General features: G+C 37.2%; 1 protein-coding gene across 2 annotated transcripts in view; it reads right to left on the bottom strand.

Moving 5' to 3' along the window:
- DIAPH3 (diaphanous related formin 3) overlaps window positions 1–23,996 on the bottom strand; it is a 503,028-nt gene that overhangs the window by 442,778 nt on the left and 36,254 nt on the right. For both annotated transcript variants that reach the window (XM_017538779.2, XM_017538781.2), the window contains one exon: window positions 922–1,098. In XM_017538779.2, coding sequence (XP_017394268.1) covers window positions 922–1,098 — 177 coding nt within the window. The remainder of the gene's footprint in view (window positions 1–921; window positions 1,099–23,996) is intronic.

Raw genomic sequence — 23,996 nt, 5'->3', positions numbered from 1 at the left:
ACAACTTAGGTGAGTGGTTCAATATATATATAGTACAGAGATGAGAGAAAACGAAGGGCACTTTATGATCTTGAGTCCTCAAAGATAGTAGTGAAGAGAGTTACCTTTGTAGAAGCCTCATTAACAGAGGCAAAGGCTAACGAAAAAAAGGTTAGGCGCCCAGAAAAAGACTGAAAAGTGAGTTCAAGTCTCTACAGATAGAAGTGTTGCATGAAGAACCTTGTTATCCTAAAAACTAAGGAATAAAACAAGATGGTCTAAGATCCAGCCCATAACAATGCCAACAATAGAGCACAGTGACTATCATTTTAACATGGAATGGACTCAAACCACTTAGATCAGGGGTCCCCAACCCCGTTAGGAACTGGGCCACACAGCAGGAAGTGAGCAGGAGGTGAGCAGCAGGCCAGCCAGCATTACCAGCTGAGATCCGCCTCCTGTCCGATCAGTAGTGGCATTAGACTCTCAGAGGAGCATAAACCCCATGGTGAACTGCACATGCTCCTTATCAGAATCCAGCTGATGCCTGATGATCTGAGGTGGAACAGTTTCATTCCAAAATCATCTCCACCAACCCCTAAACACTCGTGGAAAAACTGTCTTCAACAAAACCAGTCCCGGGTACCAAAAAGTTTGGGGACCGCTGATTTAGATAATCTACTCAAGACAAAAATATACCATTCAATACTTTAGATTATTTGTTTTTATGCACTCACTACAAAACTGAAACCTGGTATGTTGTTTTTCTTCAGATTTCATATTTTTGTAATCCAAAAACTCTTTGTGGCTAAAGTGCTATCTTAAGTGACATCGGAAATCGCCCCACAGAATATGAATATCAAAAATGCTTAGAATTCCATTAAGATGAGCAAAGGCTAAGGGTTTTTCCTCAAACATTTCCTAAAGAATCAAAATTCTTACCATCATTTTTTCAAAAAGTTCTAAGAGTTCATTCTCTGACAGTGGTTTTGCAAAGTTCTCCATCATCTCTAAGGGTGCTGCAGAGCAATCACTGCTTGCAAATGTAGTCTTCAGGTTGGGAAGTGGAGGTCTCTCTTTCTTGCTGCCTGGAATTCTTATGCTGGCAAATTTGTCCAGCTACAAAGAAAGACAGAACGACAAACGTGAGTATTTCCTTTCTCAACTTTTATCTCATCTTAAAAATTAGAAAAACAAAGAGGGCCAAACACGTCATCATTGTGATTTCATCAAGAGGCATTCAACGTTGGACATTGAAAATTAAAAATAATAACAAACAGTGGTAAAAATTTTTCAGGAACCATTCTAACTACAGATCGAAGAGAGATCAGACAACCTTGAAAGATTCCTTCTAATCTTCAAACCATACATAAATTTGACATTCTAATAATATATAAACCCTCTGCTTTATATGTTAGGAAATTAAGCCGTTTTAGAAAGATTACTTAGATAATTTAGTGTTGGCACCAAACTAGTACTCAGTGTCCCATCCCCCACCCCCTCCTGGTCCCTTTTGCCTATTGCCCTTTCCATAATGCATACTATCTCTTGGAGTGGGGGTGTGAGGGGAACATGATTTAGAAATTGTTAGGAATTGAATTCTACTTATATCTTCATAGCTTATTGGCCTGATAAACTATTTATCTTTGTTCAGGCTGGTATGTATGTGAACTTTTTGAATATCTACAGGGCAGAATGGTGAAAACCTTTGGAAATAAAGCTAGATTTTTGTTGAATGTGATTTCTTCTACAACTAGATCATCAAATAGCTTGCTGATATTCAAAAAAGCACAGATATTAGTTTACAAAGCTAAGTATTCATTCATTCAAAATTATTTGAATTTCACAAGTTCTATTGCTCATAAAGAACCCAGACTCATACAGTTCATGACTCATACAATGTTTCAACAATCAAAAATGCAAAAAGTCTTAAGCTGAAGCAGGCATCAAGAACAGAAGTACACTCAAACAGCACAATCAGTGATTCCACGAGTTTTTCATCATTGCTGCATACATTTTTAATCTACTGTCTTCACCATGTACACGGTATACAGACCTGTACTATTCATTATGGTAGCCACTAGCTATGTAGGATTATTAAATTAAATTGAATGATATTGAAAATTCAGTTCCTTCATTGAACTAGCCACATTTCAAGTGTTCAAGAGCCACAGGTGGCTGGTGGCTAGCATACTAATACATATAGAACATTTCCATCATTGCAAACAGTTTTATTGGACAGAGTTAGTATAGCCATTAAAAATATCTGATACCTCAAAGTCTCAATGTAAAAGGACAATAAGTCACAGTAGTGATTACTCAAATCACTAAAGAAATAGGATTTCTTCAAATAATGAGACATACAGATAATATTTATCTTTCAAAACAGGTTTCTAAATTTACTATAAAGGTAACGTCTAGGAAAAACACTGTGTACTGCATTCACCCGTGGTCCATCTAACATCACTTAAACATTAAGTACTAAGAATACGACAACTTCCTGCAGGATTTAGAAAGTTGTCAAAAAACACCACTGCTCTCATTCTAACAACCGAAACAAACCAGAAAACACATAAAGTATTTTTGTTGTTGTTGTCCACCCAAGCAAAAACTGAGGACCCAAAGAAACCTACAAGAATAAAATACCAGAAAATGACAAGCTGCTCCTATCCCTGACAAACAGTTGAGGAAGCAGAATAAGTTAAACAAGGGTAAAGAAAAGTCAGCCAAATTTTTAAGGAAATATTGATAGTTGCATGGGTTGCTGGCATGGCATTAAAGAAATATTGAGAGCTGCATGGGTGCTAGCATTAGAATTTCAAGGAGCCCCACATGAAGTCCCAGCCCTATGGCAAGTCTTCACCCACCTACCAACGCTTTCCCCCAGTCTTCACCAACTGAATGGAGTAGTATGCCAATGGCTTGGAGCAGAACAGGAAAGCTGTATGAATATTCTGTGAGGCATATGCAAACAGCTGCCCTCCAAAGGCCATAGACTAGGCAAAAGACTAGAGATAAATCCCCATGACACATTCTGGACTTTCAAAGAGCATGCCATAGTGCCATCTAAAGCTGGGGCAGGGTACCTGGTCACAGAGATTTCCTGAAGAAATAGCCAGAGGTAGAACTGAAAACAAAAGAGAACTCTACATTAACCCTAAAATGGGCATTCTCTTTTCCCGAAAGGACATAATGAAGAGTGGACATTACATATGAGATGGATAATTTCAGCAGCGAAGTCACAGAAACTATTTTAATAAAAAGTAACAGATGAATTATAAATGAAGAATATATCAGAAATGAAGAGTTTTTTTGGATGAGCTTAACAGTAACATAGACATAGCTGAGGAAGAATCAGTGAACCTAAACCCAGATCAATAGAAAGTTCCAAACTCAAACACAAACAAAATAATGAGATTTAAAAAAAAACAGTTAAGATCTGCAATGCAACATCAAATGTTGCAACACAAGTGTAATTGGGGTTCAGAGGCAGAAGAGAGAATGGAAATGGCACAGAAGAAATATTTCAGAAGAGAATGACTAAGAATTTTCCAAAACTGATTAAATATATATGTATAACTTAATTCACAGATCCAAGAGGCTCAGCAAAACCCAAAAATACAAAACACAGACACAGGCACAGACAAAGACACGCCCCTACCCCTAGCACTTCATGGTCAAACTGCTGAAAGTTAAAAATAAACAGAAAACCATACAAGTACAGCCAGAGAAATAAAAATACATTATATACATGGGGAAAAAATGATATGACAGCTAATTTCTCACCAGAAACAATGGTGGCAAAAAACAACGAATGGCATCTTTGATGTGCTGAAAGAAAGGTAGGGTTGACTCTTGTACAACAGAGGGATTAGGCCAAAGTCCACATATAACTTTAGACTTCCTAGAAACTTAAGTACTTATAGCCTCCTGTTGACAGCAAACCTTACCAATAACACAGACAGCCAATTAATACATTGTTGTATGTTATATGTACTTACTGTATTCTTACAATAAGTTAGATAAAAGAAAACGTTATTAAAATCATGAGAAAACACATTTACAATACTATACTATATCAATACTGTAAGTTTATATCATCTGTTCACAAGGTAAATTGTCTGCTGAAATGGTCACCAACACAGCCTCAGACCTCAATCTATACAATTCACATATCAAGCAATTCACTTTTTCTTGTAATATCATGAGTTTTCTCTGATTCTTGGGAGCACGTCTAGCATCACTAGTGGCACTTTGTATGGGTCCCGTGGTGTTACTCAGAGTTTATGGTATTGCACTAAACACGATGAAAAATACTCAAGAACTGCAAGAGATCAGCTTTTACTGTAATACGCAATTTACTGGAGAGATTAACTGCTCAAGCGGAGATGATTAGTGTCACATGACATTTTAAGTAGATGCTCAACACACTTGAGCTCACCGGAATAGCAACCAGAGGTGACTACAACATTAATACAGTAGTATAGTATGTGGTACAGTTAATTTTATGAAGTTATAGTTTAATACTCCATCTTTACATTTGTTCACATTTCTCTTGACTGCAAATGACACCATCTTTAGTTCATGTTTGTGTGCCTAAGTTTTGATTAATTTTAACTTTTTATGATAGATTTGTAAATATTGTGGTATTGAGAAAAGACTATTATTTAAATATATTCAAAACATATATAACTTTTTCTTAACTTTTTCGGTATTTCTAATCAGTTTGCCTGCAAGTTTTTTCGAATTATTGCAAATCTCCAAAAATTTCCAATGTATTTCTTTGAAAAAAGCCTTTGTGTAAAGGGGCCTGCGCAGTTCAAATGAATGTTGTTGCAGGATCAACTATACTGTTATTCTGGGATTCTATAACCAATGAAACTGCCTTTCATAAGTATAAGCAAAAGAAGGACACTTTCAGACAAAAACTGAGATCATCTGTCTCCAGCAGACCTGTACTAAAAAGTGTAAAAGAAGTTTTTCAGGCTGTAAGGAACTGATACACATATAACTTTTTCTTAACTTGTTCTGGGATAAAATCCCAGATCTACAAAAGAGAAATGAAGTGCAATGGACAGTTGTCTATTAGATGTTGGTGATACAAAGATAAATGAGCTATAATATAAGACTTACCTTAAATAATTATCAAGTGGAGGAGACAAGCACATAAACAAATAATTATATAGCTATACAGAAAATGCAGGAGGGATGTTAAATGTATTATAACAGCAAAAAAGAGTAGCATCTAACCACCATAAGTGTTTCCTACTTTGGAATCACTCAGAAACATAAAACTGTCTCCACATGAATATATGTCCAGAAGTTATATCTCTATGTACATTTGTACTCTGATTATTAATGTTTGTTTAAAAAAATAACAGAGAGAAACAAACAAGAAAAACTGTTTTAGGAAATGGGACTGGTTAACTATCTCCCAAGTCAGTACTTCATTGCCATCATTTCTGTACAGATAATATCAATTCCTGAGCACAGAAACTATCTGGCTCTTTACACACACACACACACACACACACACACACACACGCATGCACGCACGCATGCACGCACCCAAATTTAAAAAAGTGTAACATAATTAATATGCCAAACTTATAATGAAGTGAAATTAAGCAAAACTTCATTAATGCAACATCAATATTATAAATGTAAACATGTCAATAAATGGGAATAATAAGCTTAAGCACCTCACAAGCTAATTTGTAAATGCATAACCTAATGGCTCTAAGAGTGACAGAAGATATAAAATCTTAGTTTTCACCAAAAACCAAAACTTTTTAAAATAAGAATCTCTAAAAGTCATAAAAATTAACAATATTTTTACTAATATTTACTGAGCCTTTTCTATATGTCAAGCACCAGCTAAGGGCTTGAAATGCAGCATCAGGTTGAATACATTTGTTTAATCCTTACAGTGAGGAAACTGCATGCCTAAAAAATAAAGAAGAAGCTGCAAAACATTTTTATACCTAACAATTTCACAGCACTGAGCTCAAAAATAGGACATAGGAAAAAAATCATCCCTTTATGTTTTCAGGAGTAAAACTACACTTTTATCAATAATATAATTTGTAAAAGTAATAACATTAATAATAAAATATAATTATCATACCTACCCCATATGCTTAGCACCTAAAACTCCAGGGAAAGGATAAATTTTACCCAAATGGAAAAAAAATTTTGAACATTACCACTAGTATAGATGGATGAAGGCAAGATAGGAAAAATTAGCATTCCCTTCTTCTAGTTTCTAAATCCACAGTGGTCAAAATAGTATATGAGATATAAAAGGATCAATCAGTATTTCATATTTTCAATATTATGCTTTTATTTCTTTTCCCAGATACTAAAGGATAAAAGAAAAAGATAAGGAAAGAATCATAAAAGAAAAATAAGTACAATCCTTCCTCCCATACTGGAATAGCAACTTGAATCTAGTGAATACCTCAGGCTAAAGGTAAAAGCATTCCATGCTCTATTGAGCACTCCAGGTAGATTCTACAAAATCTGGGCACTTTAACAAAGCTAGGTGCAAAGTGAGCTTTACTATCAAATCATTTTAAATGTTTTAAAAGAAGTTTCATTTTTTTAAAAGAGAGGTTACTATGACTCCATTCACACATGGAAAAATCACTCCTAATTTATCTTTCATGAAATTGCACACACAACTTGCTTAAACCAAGGCACCATGGAACACTTGAGTAAACTTAAAAATACTCTTTTACATAAATATATGACAGGAATCCCCCAATATTGGTTATCTTTTATTTGGCAATTTGGCTGGGGGTTGTTTGTGTGTATCATAGTTTGTGCACTTTTTATTTGCATGTAAAATTTTCATAATTTTATACAAAATTATTCTCTTAAAATTGAGCAAGAAACACAACACAGAGAGGTGAAATATACAAACTATTTGCCTTTGTTGAAGAACTAGTTAAACACATGCAAGACAGAGGAGATTCTGTTATAATGCCATTTGGAGGTGGTATACCACACTTAATTAATATGGCTTTGACTGTGTCTGGGGTATACTAAGTTTTATAAATTAATATCACTTATCTTCAGGGGAAGCTAAATGAGCACCCTACTGAGTATTATCTCATACTGAGTAATCACACTGATAATCAGTAATGACAGTTTAAATAAAATTAATTGAACAAAAAACAGGTTCAAAAAATCTCTGAATTTTTAGCTACAGTGTATTACTGTGAGAGTGAAAACTCAGTGTTTGAGGTTTTCAATGTTACAATATCTTAAATCCCAAAAGGGAAGTAATTTTTTTTATTTAAAAGAAAAGGAAAATATAATTAGTCATCTTTTTCACAAGTATGAAAAACTATGTATGATCATAAACATACTTCAATAGAACCCAGAAGGGAGTAGAAATTTTCATGTAATCCAGGAGAATTATTAAGCAAATAAAAGTTCCTTCTCATTATAGAATCAATTCTATCCAAATACATATCTAAAATACAGAAAAATATACTGCTTGAAATTATCTATTTATTTTCATGCAATTTTAAACTATATTTAAGAGGAGGGAAAAACCTAACAGCTAACATAGTTAACTTTATTACTAACCTGGGAACTTACTGATTGAAAACAAACAAGGCTCTGGAGTCTGACCTCAGATTCATGCCCAACAAACCTTCCATGATAGTACCCATCACAGAGAGGTATTAACAGGAAATAAAAGTACTATTCACTCTCAGCTTTGGATGAAATGCCTCCCCTAACCACTCTATCTAAAGTAGTGCATGTATCCACCCCTTCTCGATCACAGCACACAGTACGTTCTCTTATTATGTCCTTTCACATGACTTATGAAAATCTGTAATTATCTCATTTATTTTCTAATTGTTAATTATGTCTCTTTCAAGCTAAAATATAAGTGCCATGCTAGACAAACCGTCAACTGTCTTAATCACTGTGGCAGCCAGTCTCTAAGATGGCCCAGTGATCCTGACTTACGTAACCAATGGATTTTGTGGAAATTATGGAGTGCAATTTTCAAGACTAGATCATAAAAGATTTTACAGCCTTTGTTTTGCTCCCTCTTGGATCACTGACTCTGGAATATGCCAGCTGCCAGATCATGAGAACACTCAAGAACTCCTAAGGGGAGGCAAAGAGCTTGACAAAAAATGGAGGACTTCACCCAAAGATAAATAGGTTTCTTGCCAACAGCCATGTGAGTGAGCCATCCTGGAAGTCCCATTCAAGCCTTGACACAATCATAGCTCCAGCCAACATTTTTTCTGCAAACTGAAGGCAGACCTCAACCCAGAACCACCCAGCGAAGCAACTACCAAATTCGTGACATACGGAAGTGGTATGAGATGATAAATGTTTGCTATTTAAAATCATTAAGTTTTGGGGCAATTTGTTACATACCAACAGATAACCATTACAGTCACGTTGTATATGGAGCCTATATGTGTCAGGGACCAGCCCTGACATGGACTGTAGGGGTTGCAAGAGATATGGAGACAAAGGAATGAGAAAAGACAAGAGTGCATAAAGTGGGGAACAGGGGGCCAACTCGAGTATGGAGGCTGCAAAAGCCCCAAGCTCTGAAGACCCACACCATTTATTGGTGTACAACACAAAGCAAGTATGTGGTAGGGGTGTGGGGGGAGATAGCTACAGAGGTTTGGCATTTCCTTTGAGGCATATAGAACAAATTTTATTCTAGATTTAATCATTAAACAAGCTAGAGAGGTCGCAGATAGGAGCCAGCAAGTCTGGTCGCATTCTTGTGCTTCCAAGAGGCATTCCTCCCTTGAGCACAGAGCATGGCATTCCATAAGCTCTCTCTTTCTGCGCCAGATAAGCAGGTTATGCCACAACCTTCCTTCCAGCATATATGCACTGTTTCTACCTGATAGCTAGCAGTGAGTCAATTAATACTTGTTGAAGGTATGAATGCATGAGCAATTACTAGATGATAAAATACATAAAATATAGTTACCATCCCTGCAGGTGCCTACCATTTGAAAGAAAAATATATAATAAAGGATCATAATTTAAGGTACAATATTGTAAAGGCCCCCAAGAAAATAAGCCAAGTGAACTAGCAACAGGAATGAATGATTAATTCAAGAGTGCAGAAAAGTACCTTAAAAGGGGCTTTGGAATGGGAGTACAACAGGGAACTTGTGATGTTGATATGAAATTATAGTAATGTTAACTGCTAAGCAGTATGTCTGCTTGTTCCATGGTCTTTACGTTTAAGCACTAGTGACATCACTGGTACAAAGATATATATCATCATGGAGAGAAAAACTGACCATTCAATCTTGCAGATATGATAATCCGAGGCCAGTTTTAGGCCACAGACTTATCACCCAGGAGCAATTCCTACCATTCCATCATTCTGACTTTGATGTTTCTCAGTGTTAGAAATTTGTTTTTTTCAGCTCTTAATGTGTGTTTTAGTGAAATTTATAAGAAGTTCTTTAGCCAGAGCCTTCTTTGAAAAGACCAAAACTTACTGTTCCCTCCCTACCAAAAAATACTTGATCATCTACTTATAATATTTCGTCCACATTTGGGTTTCACATAGTATTTTAATATTACTAAATGAAAAACACATTTATGTTCTTAAAATTTCTTCAGTTGCTTGAAAATAAGTTACAACATGCAATATGTGTTCTAAAGCCAGCTGTCATGCATGGAGCAGCATTTGGAGATGCTTGCAAAGGGAAGAACTGAGACCTCACCCCACCAATTAGCACCCACTTGCCAGTCATGAGTGAGCCACTTTGGAAATGGATACTCGAGTCCCATCAAGGCTTCAGATGATTATAATCTCATCAAAGACCTCAAATCAGAATCATCCTGTAAGCTGTTTCAAAATTTTTGATGCAAGAAACTGAAATACCAAGTGTTTATCATTACTTAAAGCCACAAAGTTTTGAGAAATGTTATACAGCAATAGAATATTAATACAGAATTCCTCATAGAATACTTTTAAATGTCTAAAATATATACATATGAAGAACTAAAGTAAAATGAGGTAATCAAAATACTAATAAATTTTAATATATCAACGTTCTTCACTATTGCATTAAATAACAAAGGTAATGGCAAGTCCAATTTCAATATAGTGTCAAATGCAAACCATATTTTGAAATATCTTCAGTAACTACAGTGCTTTGAAAATATCTGTGATTTCTGTTGGTGATAAAGTCACAGGTCAAGTACTACTGTGGGTTTTTCTGGTATGCTGATAGGTTTTTTTTCCTATAACTGAAAGAAATACTAAATTTCATTTACAGATTAAAGAAAAAAATGATTTAATTTTTTCTTCAAGGACACCATGACCCTTTAGTGGTCCACAGATCACAAGCTAAGAACCCCCGGTAGGTGATAAAAATAATAGCAGAAACTGTGGTGGAAAAGAAAAAAGTAACTCAAGTTCCAATGCCTTCAGTGAATCAGTGGGAGGGACTAGAAGACCTACAGTTGAGACCACCAACAAGGAGGAACCAACAGGTTGTATACTCTGATGGTTTATGCTTCAAAGAGAGCTGGAAGCTTTTGAAGTAAGAAGCCACGAGGAAAATAAAGCCATCAAAGAACATCCATGTTTCAACTACTGCAAGGAGGAAAGAGAACATTCAAAGACGATGACAGAATTTGAGTTCCAAAGGGCAAAGTAGGAGGGTTTGGGAAGCCTGGAGGACTTGAGAGATAATATCAGATTAGAAGACTGAATGCACCTGAATGGTGAGAGAAGCAAAGGGGTACTTACTGATGATATGAATTGATTATGACTCAGCTCTGCTGAAGGTGATTTGAATTGTGATAACTGTAATGAAAATTAATAAAGAAATAAACCATACCATGTGGACTGCCCCTCCTTAATTCATCTTCTCTCTGTCCCTACTGCCACTAGCTCAGGCCACTTCTAACCTGCCTCCATCTCTTCACCACCCTCTCCCCCTACCATGCTACAGCAATTATCTACCCCAACACCACTCAATCTCCTGAAATGTAAATCCAATCATGCCCCTCACTCCTGTGGTTAAACTCTTTCAATAGCCCCTCATTACTCAAAGGATGAAATTCCTGGCTCAAAGATCCATCTTGATCTGAACCTATTTCCTCTCTAGACAATCTCTTCACCACTCCGCCACCTTAAACTGTATGATCTAGAAATAATGAACAACTTAGAGCCGTCTAAACATGCACAGGCTGTTTCTTGTGCCTAATACCTACCCACACCTCATACCCCATCCCCTTACCTGGCTAATTTCAACTCAGTCTTCAGCTCCCAACTTAAACTCTATAGCTCATGTTAGAGCCCATTTTGATTCCTTAAGACTAGGTTAGAGGCTCAAAGACCTAGTGTTTGCATCATATAATATGTATACAATTCTTTAACTGCTTGTGAACATATATGTTTACTGAACCAGACTTTTAAGTCCTTGAGAACAGGTATCATTTTATTCACTAAAACCATCTCTGAATTTACCACAGTTCTAAACATGTAGTGGATGTTATATTAATATTTGTTGTTAAGTGAATAAATTAATTAGCTTTGTATCTTCCAGGCCCGGAACACCACAGCCATTGCTTCTTGCCTTGCTAAATTTTTCTCAACAATATTCTAAATAAAAAATAATTAACATAGCATATCAGGTAGAATGCCAGGTGTTATGTCTTTTATATACCAAATAGGAAAACCCAGCCTCTTCCTAACACTGATAATTTATAGTCCCCTACACTAAAAAGAAGCATAAATTTGTTATTTAATATCATGATATCAGGTAGTAAGAAAAATATCCATTCAAAAAGGAACACAAACATCAGTGAAAAAAAATTTAACATTCAAGAAATCCCCAAAGTTCTAACTATGCATCTACTCAAAAGTATAATTCTAACTGCATATATTTAAACATTAATACCACATACTTGAAAGGTAATGTAAATTAGCTCTGTATATATTACATTTTATTTTAAAGAACATAGACCTATATTATCTATACACAAAAATCATCTGAAGACATCAATAATTGCTTTCTTCTTGCCAACCTGACATGCTTTCACTACAAATCCATTTCATTGGTATGCCAGAAGGAAAATTATGAAGGAGTAAAAAATTACACCAACTCCTGCAGCCCAGAATCCAACCAGTCCTTCAAAACTCAGCTGAAAAGTCGCCTTCACATAAAGTCTTCCAAGATCGAATTAACTTTCCAGCCCCCATCACACCACACTAAAACTACTGATTGTCTATGCATCCATTTCTCTACTGTACCCAGAGGACAGAGACCTTCTTTTTCCATATTTCTATTTCTAAAACAGTAGTAGGCACTTAACAAATTCTTAATGAATGAGTGGACAAAAGAATGAATAAACAAGTCTGTACACCCCACTACATCGTAGTTTGTTCAACTCTGAGAGCTCTTGATCTTATTCCCAAGTTTGTGCTGATTTGAGGAGGAGCCCTCTAAACTATCCTATAAATATTTAAAGATTCTAAGATAGTACTTAAGTATTACTACTGAAAATTTAAGTACAGGAAGTCCTAATGAACTCATTATAGGCTAAAAAAGGCCCACCTGACTAAGTGAATAGTTTAAGTTCTTTAAAACAACTTGTTTTGATGTATTTTATATTCAGTTACCCCAGTCCATGCTGGTATTTCCACTTTACACAGAAGAGTATAATATGAATATACAGTTTTACTGAAAAACTGTGGTAGGACAGACAAGGGAAGGTCATACTTTTTATCACTCGTTGTTATTAACTTACCAAGGGAAATATAAAAAGTTAGTAAACATAGAAAATAAATTATAATACAGAAAGCCTTATATCCTACTAAAACAATAAGATAAAACTATTTTAAGTGATTCTAGGTTGAACTTTTATTTTTAAAAGCTACTGACTTATCTTCTATTACTTGATGTTAAAGGTAGGCACAAATTTAGGTAATTAAAGTCATTTTCCTTTCTTTCATAAATATGATGTCTAATTTAGCATATGTCCCACAAGGCACATCACATCTAGGTAGGTACAGGTAAACAAAGCTCAGTCCTGTTAGGCTACATTCATCTTTGAGTGAAGTTTCACAGAATTCACACAGGAATGTACTAGAGTTGTTTGGTAACAGTTAGTTATACCGAGTAAGAAAGCCCAGAGAAGTCAGGAGGTGAGAGAATGGTGAGGTGAAAACTTCCACAGCATGTGATTTCCACAGTGGCTCTATGACCCCAGTACCCCAGGTAACTTTGAGGGGAACGAAGAAAGCCTATATCTGTATTTGGGTGCAGGCTGCAGCTGTTCCGAGATCTGTGAGGTGCTTTCCATAAAGAAAAGTTTCCCCAAGTCCTTTACAACTAAAAGTATCTCACATCCTTTAACTGTTGACCTCTCAGTCAAACACCTCACTATTTCTTTGGGATAGATCTTTTTCAGTTTTGTTTACTTGAAACATTCAAAATAGTTCATTTCTCATCTTAGAAAACATCTTAGATATAGTATGTCTTTACAATTATAATGATTTTCTCAGGATTAAGGTCAATGGCTCTGATACAATTTCTCCTTTTCCATTTAAAAGTCAGGTGTCTCAAACAGATGGCGTCAAGGGAAAAGCAGAAAATAATGAGATACAGCCTTGGTAACATGGAGAAACCCCATCACTATAAAAAAGAAATATAAAAATTAGCCAGGCAAAGTGGTATATGCCTGTAGTCTCTGCTACTTAGGGGTCTCAGCTGGGGACCAGGAGGCTGGGGCTACAGTGAACTGTGTCTGTACCGCTGTCCTGAGTGACAAAGCAAGACCCTGTCTCACGAACAAAAGAAAAAAAAAAAAAGAAAAGAATAAGATATACTTCTAGATTTTACACTTGGTGCTCTCAGTGGAGTAAAGGATAGTACTTAAATGGCAGTATAATGCTTTTGATAAAAATCATGTTATCTGGAGCCAATCTGCCAGAGTTGTCCCACGGCCCCTTAAGACTCATAACAAGTTACTTAATCTCTCTCTTCCCCCAGTTTCCCCATCTTTAAAGACGGGAACAACAACAGTGCTTACTCAGAGTCTTGGTGTTACAATTAAATGTATTTACATAGTAAACATCTGGAACACTATTAACAATTCCATAGTCCTTACCGTAACTTAACACACAATTCTTCTAATTAGCAAACATAATTCACTAGTTATGTTGTTTTGTTTTGTTAAGATACGGTTTTGCTCTGTCACCTAGACTGGAGTACAGTAGCACAATCGTAGCTCACCGTAACCTCAAACTCCTGGCTCAAACGATTCTCCTGCTTCAGTCTCTCAAGTAGCTAGGACTATAAGTTCATGCCTCTACACCATCACATACAGCTAATTTTTTTTGGTGGGCTTGTGGGTGGTAGAGACAGGGTCTCCTCATCTTACCCAGGCTAATCTCAAACATCTGGGCTCAAGCAATCCTCCCACTTCAGCCCAAAGTGCTATGATTACAGGCATGAGCCACTGCACCCAGCCCCCTAGTTATGTTTTTACACTCCCTAAGTAAATTCTCCAGCAACTTGTATCTTTTTATTCCCTAGAAGGTTTCTGCATGCTAATGAGAGATGCATTATCAGGTTAGAGAGGCAGGGTTCTGCCAGTAAGGCTTTATCTGCCATGTTAGATTTCACCTATATAAAACAGGTGCAATTAAAGTAGTTTCAAACAGCATAAAACATGATCAGATAGGCAATGTAGACAGATCATTCTGACAACTGTGTGGGAAGATAGTATTTTGGGTAGCAATTGGAAGCTGCCAGAGTTCAGAGAAGAAAAAATGAGGGGACCAGCACTCTGATAGAAGGAACCAAGAAAAAAAGAGATTCAAGTAATAATTAGAAAGAAATATTGGAAAGGTGAAGCTACTTTCTAAGAGAATATAAGGAATAAAATTAGTTTACAAGGAAAGTAAAGGGTTTAACTTAGAACACACAGAGCTTCTAGAATAGATGAGATATTCATTGAGGTCATTCAGTAGGCCAATGAATTATTTCTCAATTGGAGGAAAAGGTCCTAAACAGAGATATACATGGTTAGCTGAAAACTTCAGAGGTGATTACCCAAGTAAAACACTACATACTGAGAAGAACAGTAGAATCAGGAAAACAACTTAGAAAAAAACAATAAGGCAAAAAGAAAAAATTATGCAATACAGATAGATAATGAGAGGTCAAAGGGGTATGAAGTTGAGAAAATTTGATGTCACAGAAGTCAAGAAATCTTTGGTCTCCAAAGAGGAAGCATACAATTACATCAAGTAGAGTAGGTAAATCCAATACATTTCCAAGAACTAAAAACTAAGGAAAATTACTTGTGATTTTAAAATGTCATTTATGAAAGATAAAGAAGTCACAACAATCTTAAGTATGTATGTGCTTCACTGCAAAGCTTCAAAATACATGAAGCAAAAACTGATCGAACAGGAAAAATAAAATCTAAAATCACAGTTGCTAACTTCAACACTTCTGTCAATAATTATTAGAAAAACAGAAAATCAACAAGAATACAAAAGATGTCAACAGCACTACCAACCATCCAGAATACACACAAACACTGACCAAGATAGACCACATTCTGGGACATAAAGTAAGACAAAAATTAGAAAAAACAGAATTAATACAAACTACAGTCTCTGACTACGAAGGAATTAAATTACAAATCAGACACAGTAAGGTATCAGGAAAATCCCTAAATATCTGAAAGTTAAATAACACATACCACAATAACCATGGGTTAAAGAAAATTAAAAATTAAAAAATACTCAATTCAAAGAAATTTTGTGGGATGCAGCTAAAGCAGCTGTCAGATGGAAATTTATACTATAAAAAATCTTTTAGCCAGCTGGAATGACTCACACCTGTAATCCCAGCACTTTGGGAGGCCAAGGCGGGTGGATCGCCGAGGTCAAGAGTTCAAGACCAGTCTAGCCAACATAGTGAAACCCCATCTCTACTAAAAATACGAAAAATTAGCTGGGCATGGTAGCAAGCACCTGCAATCCCAGTTACTACAGAGGCTGAGGCAGGAGAATTGCTTGAGCCCAGGAGGCGGAGGTTGCAATGAGTCAAGATTGCGCCACTGCACTCCAGCCTGGGCAACAAGACTGAAACTCCATCTCAAAAGAAAAAAAAACATCTTATGTTAGCAAACAAAGGTCTTAAATCAATGTCTTAGACTTCTACCTTAAGGAATCAGAGAAAAAAAAATAATGAAAGTAAATAATAAAGGTTAAACAAACAAAAACAAAAAAACTATAAAGAAAATTAGTGAAAACAAAAGCTAGTTTTTAAAGAGATCAATAAAAATGGCAAACCTCTAGCCAGACTAATTACAGAGGAAAAAACACAGAAAACATCAATTATCAATATGAGGATTGGAAAGGGGGTAATTAATATAGATCCTGCATTAAAGAGATAAGAAGATAACACAAACAACTTTATGCCCACAAGTTCAACAATAGAGGCAAAATTTAAAATATAGATAAAAATTTAAATTTAACAATATTGGTAAAATTTATGTCCTTGAAAGACATAAACTACCAAGGCTCACTTAGAAAAAAATTACTTGAATAGTCTCATTTCTAGTAACAGACATTTAAACAAGAAAATAATGGCAAATAAGCACATAAAAAATGTTCACTATTAGTAACTGTGGAAAACAATTTGTCAGTTTCTTATCAAGTTAAACACACACTAACTATATGACTCCCACCAAAAAACAAACACACACACACACACACACACACACACACACTGCACTCAAATGCTCATAGCAACTTTACTTATAACGGCCAAAAACTAGAAACAACCCAAACTGTTGAATAGTTAAACTAATTGTAGTACTACCAAACAATGAGCCCGACCCAAAGTCAACACACTGTGTGACTCCATTTATATGAAATTCTAATAAACTGAACTAAGTTCAGAATGCTGATAAGTGTTTGTCAAAAGCCAGGATGGGAGAAGGGAATTGACTGCAAGGGGGCACAGAGGGAACCTTTTGGGGTAATGGTAATATTTCATATCACGAATAACGCACATATTATTGGATATGCTTGTCAAAATTCATCAGATTATACTCAATACTGGTGCATCATATTGTAAGTAAATCATACCTCAATTTTTTTTTAACTTTTATCTTAGGCTCAGAGTTAATGTGCCGGTTTGTTATATAGGTAAACTCATGTCACATGAGTTCGGTGTACAGATTATTTCAGCCAGGTACTGGTCGTAGTACTAGTACCTAACAGATATTTTTTTCTGATATGCTCCCTCCTCCCACCCATCACCCTCAAGTATGTCCCAGTGTCTGTTTTTCTCCTCTTTGTGTCCATGTTTTCTTATCATTTAGATCCCATTTATAAGTAAGAACATGCAGTATTTGGTTTTCTGTTCCTGTGTTAGTTTGCTAAGGATATTGGCCTCCAGCTCCACCCATGTTCCTGCAAAGGACATGATCTTGTTCTTTTTTATGGCTGCACAGTATTCCATGGTGTACATGTACCACATTTTCTTTATCCAATCTGCCATTGATGAGCATTTAGATCGATTTCACATTTTTGCAATTGTAAATGGTGCTGCAATAACCATAAATGCATGTGTCTTAACAGTAGAAAAATTTATATTCCTTTGGGTATATATCCAGCAATGAGACTGCGAGATCATATCTGTTTTTAAAAGGGTATGTTACTAATCATAGCACTAAATCATAAATGCATGGTTTACCAAGCATCTTACTTAATTTGTCCCTTAAACTAGCCCTATACCAAGGCTCAAAAGCTACCTAAATTACACAAAGTCACACAGCTAGTAAATAGCAGAGGTGGCACTCTAACCTGAGTTTCCTACATGTAACTATATATAATAAAGAATACACACTAATGAAAATGACCTCCTCTAGTTTCTGTGTAGGCCAATGCTTGGTTTTCTAGCTATAGCTGTTAACCATTTGTGGGTCATGAAATCAATTTAGTGGATTCAATCACCCTTTTTTTAAAAAAAAGAATGGAGACAAGAAAATTAGAAAGAAATGGAAATAAAAAGATCAGAGTTCATTTTGCTTAGGAATGTTAAGTATTGGTTTTTAAACTTTTGTTTCAACTGAGAAGCAGAGAGTTTAGGAGTTTATGCATGCCAGGCTACAAAATAAAATGTATTTCTTACTGTAGCACCTAGTCGAAAAGATTTGAAAACTGTTGCTGCAGGCCAAACAAGGGATTACAACAGTAAAGCAGGCTGCAGTCAGATGAACAAAGAGATGAGGATCATAGAAGTACTGTACTGTAGACAAATGTTTGTGAAGGACAGGGGAGAAAAGGGCAAGTCAAAAACACCTAGACTCCAAAGTTACTCAGTGGACACACTGATGGATAATTCAGCATTGTCACATCCACATTCCACATGTTCCAAATTACCTTTTCAAACTTGTCTCCCCTCACTCTACCTCCTCCCAACCTTTTTGCCTCTATGAGGAAAACCTTCTTCAAAACCCAAGTATAAACAGTAGAAGTTATAAGCTAAACAATTATTTATTCACCTTTATTTATTACCCTAGCACCTAAGCTGCACTTCATACAAAGAGAATGCTCAGATATTTGTAGAACAAACACTGCTTATAGTCTATTAACTTTGCCTAGGGACTCCAACACTATATTAACCCTTTATTCCCTTAACAAGACAGTGAAATTCAATTCTGACAGTAACTCAAGAAATAACCTTAAAACATGAAGTACTTTTGCAGACCTTTAACAAAACAACTTAAAGAGAGAAGTTTTTAATGTTAATGCTTCCCGTGATGTTTTCCATTTAATGTTTCTAAAATACTGCTATTCAAATGTATGACTACAGCACAATGCTATTCTTATAAGCCTATCTCAAGCTCTGCCCCAAAAAAGGCTATTCACATTAAGAATTTCTACGTTGAAAGCATACATGCAATGTGTATGTTGTGAGGGGGCAAACTTCAGTCAGAAAACATACTGCCAGCACATATCAAAGCATCATTGGCAAATGCTGCCCTGAGCTCTAACATACCGGAAATAGTTTAAAGAGCCCTCAAAATATCCAGCTACCCTTTCCCTTCTCACAACTCTGCATTGATCTATAACACATATACCCTGGAAGTCTCAGCTGCAAATGTGTCACACCCCTACTCTATCCATACATAAGGAAATATTTTAAAAAGGGGTTAAAAAAAAAAGACAGAACTGAATGCAGCAGGTCAACATACTTAAACCGAAGAATAAACTCACCAAAACTCTATGAGAAAGGAAGACACAGTATAACTAGTTCCAATTTACAAATAAATGAACAATCAAATAATTGATTTGCCAAGGTAACAAAGCTAAGAAGCAGTAAAATTATTTCAACAAGAATCTTCTGATTCCAAATCCAACAATGCTCTTTCTACACTGCATCTGTCAACAATGAATAAGATAAAATTTACTCTTTGGTGTCTCCTGTTGAAGACAGCCAAGCTTATTCTTAAATCTCTACAGCAACAGATACAGCTGCCTAAACCAGGTTACCTGCCTGGTCCTTCCCTGGACTAAACTCCAGGCCTACTCAAGGGACAAGCTAAGGTACAAGATCAAAGGAGAACAGTGAGAGTGAGGAGACAGTACTTCCATCAGCAAGTCCATGTGAAGAGGGTCAATGAGGAGTCCAGGAGAAACAGACATGTGTACACCTAAGAAGAAAGCAGGGGCAAGGTAACATTCAGCAATCCAGGCAGGCTGTCAGAAAGACTGACCGAAGGCCTTCATCACAGCTGCAATACCTTATGCAAAAAAGGCAAGACTCTGTCTCTGGGAAGCTGACTAGGGACAAGCCAGGCTGAGAGCCAACACAAGGCAGGTTATCAGAGCAGTGACTCTTTTACTTGTTCAACAAAAAATTTATTAAAATACTATGTACAGAAAGCATGCTAGGTACTAGAAGTATTAATTACACATCATCCCTCCTTTCAAAAGATTAAACTATTGCCGGATCCAAGATGGCCAATTAGGAGCAGCTCAGGATTGCAGCTCCCAGCAAAAGCCTGGAGGGTGAGTGGACGCTGGATTTCCAGATGGATTTTTATTGCCCACAGACCAGGAAATTCCCAGGCGGAAGAGCCCCACGGGTGGCCAGCATGGCTGGTTTGGCCGGCGGAGCTGTTTTGGTCGGCACGGGGCACAGAAGTTCTCCATACAAAATACACGGGTCCAGGTGCCATTTCAGCCAGTGATTAGGGCTCCTGGGAGACAGAGCCACCCATTCAACTGAATAAAAAGGGGACTGAAACAGGGAGCGAGGCCAGGAGATTCCTGGGCAAAAAAGCACCACAAATCTCAGCGCAGCTGTTTCAGCCAGCACAGTGGGTTGCCGCTTGGGAAATCACATAGATCCCAGGGCCTTTTCAACAGGTGACTGGAACACCTGGGAGGCAGAGTCGAACGTTCAACTAAAAAAAAAAAAAATGGGCTCCAAGGCAGGGAGCCAGGTGATCAGGCTCAGCTGGTCCCGCCCCCCAAAAAAAACAGCAATCGGAAAAGCTCTGGATTAAGAGTTTCACAGCAAGCACAGCTGAACCCAGGAGGGTCCAGCTCTGTGGAGGAGGGGCATCCGCCATTACCAAGGCAGTCCACCACTACAGAGGTAGTTTACCATTGCTGAGGCAGCCCGCCATTGCCAAGGCAGCGTGCCATTACAGAGAATCTGCCATTATAGAGGTGAGCCACCATTGCTAAGGCAGTTCTAACTACACCCATATAAACAGGATTGCAGGGAAGGTCACACAGCAGCTAGGAGGAGCCCATAGCAGTTCAGCAAAGCCTCTGCAGGCAGTGAGTAGGCTGCCTCCTCACTGGGCAGGGGAGACCTGAAAAACGCCAGCAGCACAACAGAAACTCATAAATAAAGCCCTAACTCCCCAGGACAGAGCACCTGGGAAAAAAAAAAAGGGGGGGATTTATGACTTCTGCTGCAGCAGACGAAAACGTACGTGCCCAGCAGCTCTGAATGAACAACAGAGCTCACAGCTCAACACCTGGCCTCCTATAAAGGACGACTGTCTCCTCAAGCAGCTCCCTGACCACCATATATCCAAAAAGTCACCTCCTAAAGGAGAGCTCAGACTGACATCTGGTGGGTATCCTTCTGGGACAAAGATAGCAGAAGAAGAAACTGGCAGCAACCCTTACTGTTCTGCAGTCGCTGCAGGTGACCCCCAGGCAAGCAGGGCCTGGAGTGGACCTCAGCAGTCCTACAGCAGAGGTGCCTGACTGTTAGAAGGAAAACTAAGAAACAGAACGAAATAACTTCATCATCAACAAACTGGACGTCCACTCAGAGACCCAATCTGAAAGTCAACAACTACAAAGACTATAGGTGGATAAATCCACAAAGATGGGAAGAAACCAGTGCAAAAAGGATGAAAACACCCAAAACCAGAACGTCTCTCCTCCTACAAGGGATCACAACTCCTCACCAGCAAGGGAACAAGGTGGGATGGAGAATAAGTGTGATAAATTGGCAGAATCCGGCTTCAGAAGGTGGGTAATAAGAAACTTCTGTGAGCTAACAGAACATGTTCTAACCCAATGCAAAGAAGCTAAGAACCTTGAAAAAAGATTTGATGAAATGCTAACAAGAATAAACAACTTAGAGAGGAATATAAGTGAATTGAAGGAGCTGAAAAACACAACACGAGAACTTCGCGAAGCATACACAAGTTTCAACAGCCAAATTGACCAAGCAGAAGAAAGGATATCAGAGGTGGAAGATCAACTCAATGAAATAAAATGAGGTGGCAAGATTAGAGAAAAAAGGGTAAAAAGGAATGAACAAAGTCTCCAAGAAATGTGGGACTATGTGAAAAGACCTAATCTACGTTTGATAGGTATACCTGAATGTTACGGAGAGAATGAATCCAAGCTGGAAAATGCTCTTCAGCATATTATCCAGGAAAACTTCCCCAACCTAGCAAAGCAGGCCAATATTCAAGTCCAGAAATACAGAGAAAACCACAAAGACATTACTCAAGAAGAGCAACCCCAAGGCACATAATTGTCAGATTCAAAAGGGTTGAAATGAAGGAAAAATGCTAAGGGCAGCCAGAGAGAAAGGTAGGGTTACCCACAAAGGGAAGCCTATCAGACTCACAGCAGGTGTCTCACCAGAAACCCTACAAGCCAGAAGAGAGTGAGGGCCAATATGAACATCCTTAAAGAAAAGAACTTTCAACTCAGAATTTCAAATCCAGCCAAGCTTAGCTTCATAAGTGAAGGAAAACTAAAATCCTTTGCAAACAAGCAAGTACTCAGAGATTTCATCACCACCAGTCCTGCTTTACAAGAGCTCCTGAAAGAGGCACTAAACGAAGAAAGGATCAACCAGTACCAGCCACTCAAAAATCATACCAAATGGTAAAGAGCATCAACACAATGAAGAAACTGCATCAACTAATGGGCAAAACAACCAGCTAGCATCAAAATAGCATGATTAAATTCACACGTAACAATATTAACCCTAAATGTAAATGGACTAAATGCCCCAATCAAAAGACACAGACTGGCATATTGGATAAAAAGCCAAAACCCATTGGTGTGCTGTATCCAGGAAACCCATCTCACGTACAAGGATACACAAAGGCTCAAAATAAAGGGATGGAGGAAGATTTACCAAGCAAATGGATAGCAAGAAAAAGCAGGAGTTGCAATTCTCATCTCTGATAAAATAGACTTTAAAGCAACAAACATCAAAAGAGACAAAGAAGGACATTACATAATGGTAAAAGGATCAATGCAACAAGAAGAGCTAATGAACCTAACTATATATGCACCCAATACAGGAGCACCCAGATACATAAGGCAAGTTCTTAATGATTTACAAAGAGACTTAGACTCCCACACAATAATAGTAGGAGACTTTAACACTCCACTGTCATTATTAGATAGATCAATGAGACAGAAAATTAACAAGCATATCCAGGACTTGAACTCAGACCTGGAACAAGCAAACCTAATAGACATTTACAGAACTCTCCACCCCAAATCCACAGAGTATACATTCTTCTCAGCACCACATCACACCTACTCTAAAATTGACCACATAATTGGAAGTAAATCACTCCTCAGCAAATGCAAAAGAACAGAAATCGTAACAAACAGTCTCTTGGACCACAGTGCAATCAATTAGAACTCAGAATTCAGAAACTAACTCAGAACCACACAGCTTCATGGAAACTGAACAACTTGCTCCTGAATGTTGACTGGATAAACAATGAAATGAAGGCAGAAATAAAGATGTTCTTCAAAACCAACGAGAACGAAGACACAACATACCAGAATCTCTGGGACACATTTAAAGGAATCTCTAGAGGAAAATATGTAGCAATAAATGCCCACATGAGAAGCAAGGAGAGAATGCCCACAAGAGAAGCAAGGAGAGATCTAAAATCAACACCCTATCGTTAAAATTGAAAGAGCTAGAGGAGCAAGATCAAAAAAAACTCAAAACCTAGCAAAAGACAAGAAATAACTAAAATCAGAGCAGAACTGAAGGAGACAGAGACAGAAAAAAAAAACCTTCAAAAAATCAATAAATCCAGGAGCTGGTTTTTCGAAAAGATCAACAAGATAGACAGACCACTAGTCAGATTAATAAAAAAGAAAAGAGAATAATCAAATAGATGCAATAAAAAATGATAAAGGGGATATCACCACAGATTCCACAGAAATACAAACCATCATCAGAGATTATTACAAACTACTCTATGCACATAAACTAGTAAACCTGGAAGAAATGGATAAATTCCTGGACACTTGCATCCTCCCAACCCTAAACCAGGAAGAAGTCAAAACCCTGAATAGACCAATAACAAGGGCTGAAGCTAAGGCAGCAATTAATAGCTTGCCACCCAAAAAAAAGCCCAGGTCCAGATGGGTTCACAGCCGAATTCTACCAGACATACAAAGAGGAGCTGGAACCATTCCTTCTGAAACTATTCCA

Source organism: Cebus imitator, unplaced genomic scaffold (assembly GCF_001604975.1).
Source record: "Cebus imitator isolate Cc_AM_T3 unplaced genomic scaffold, Cebus_imitator-1.0 Scaffold114, whole genome shotgun sequence".
In the NCBI taxonomy this organism is placed as follows: Eukaryota; Metazoa; Chordata; class Mammalia; order Primates; family Cebidae; genus Cebus; species Cebus imitator.
This window is presented reverse-complemented; position numbering and strand designations above follow the sequence as displayed.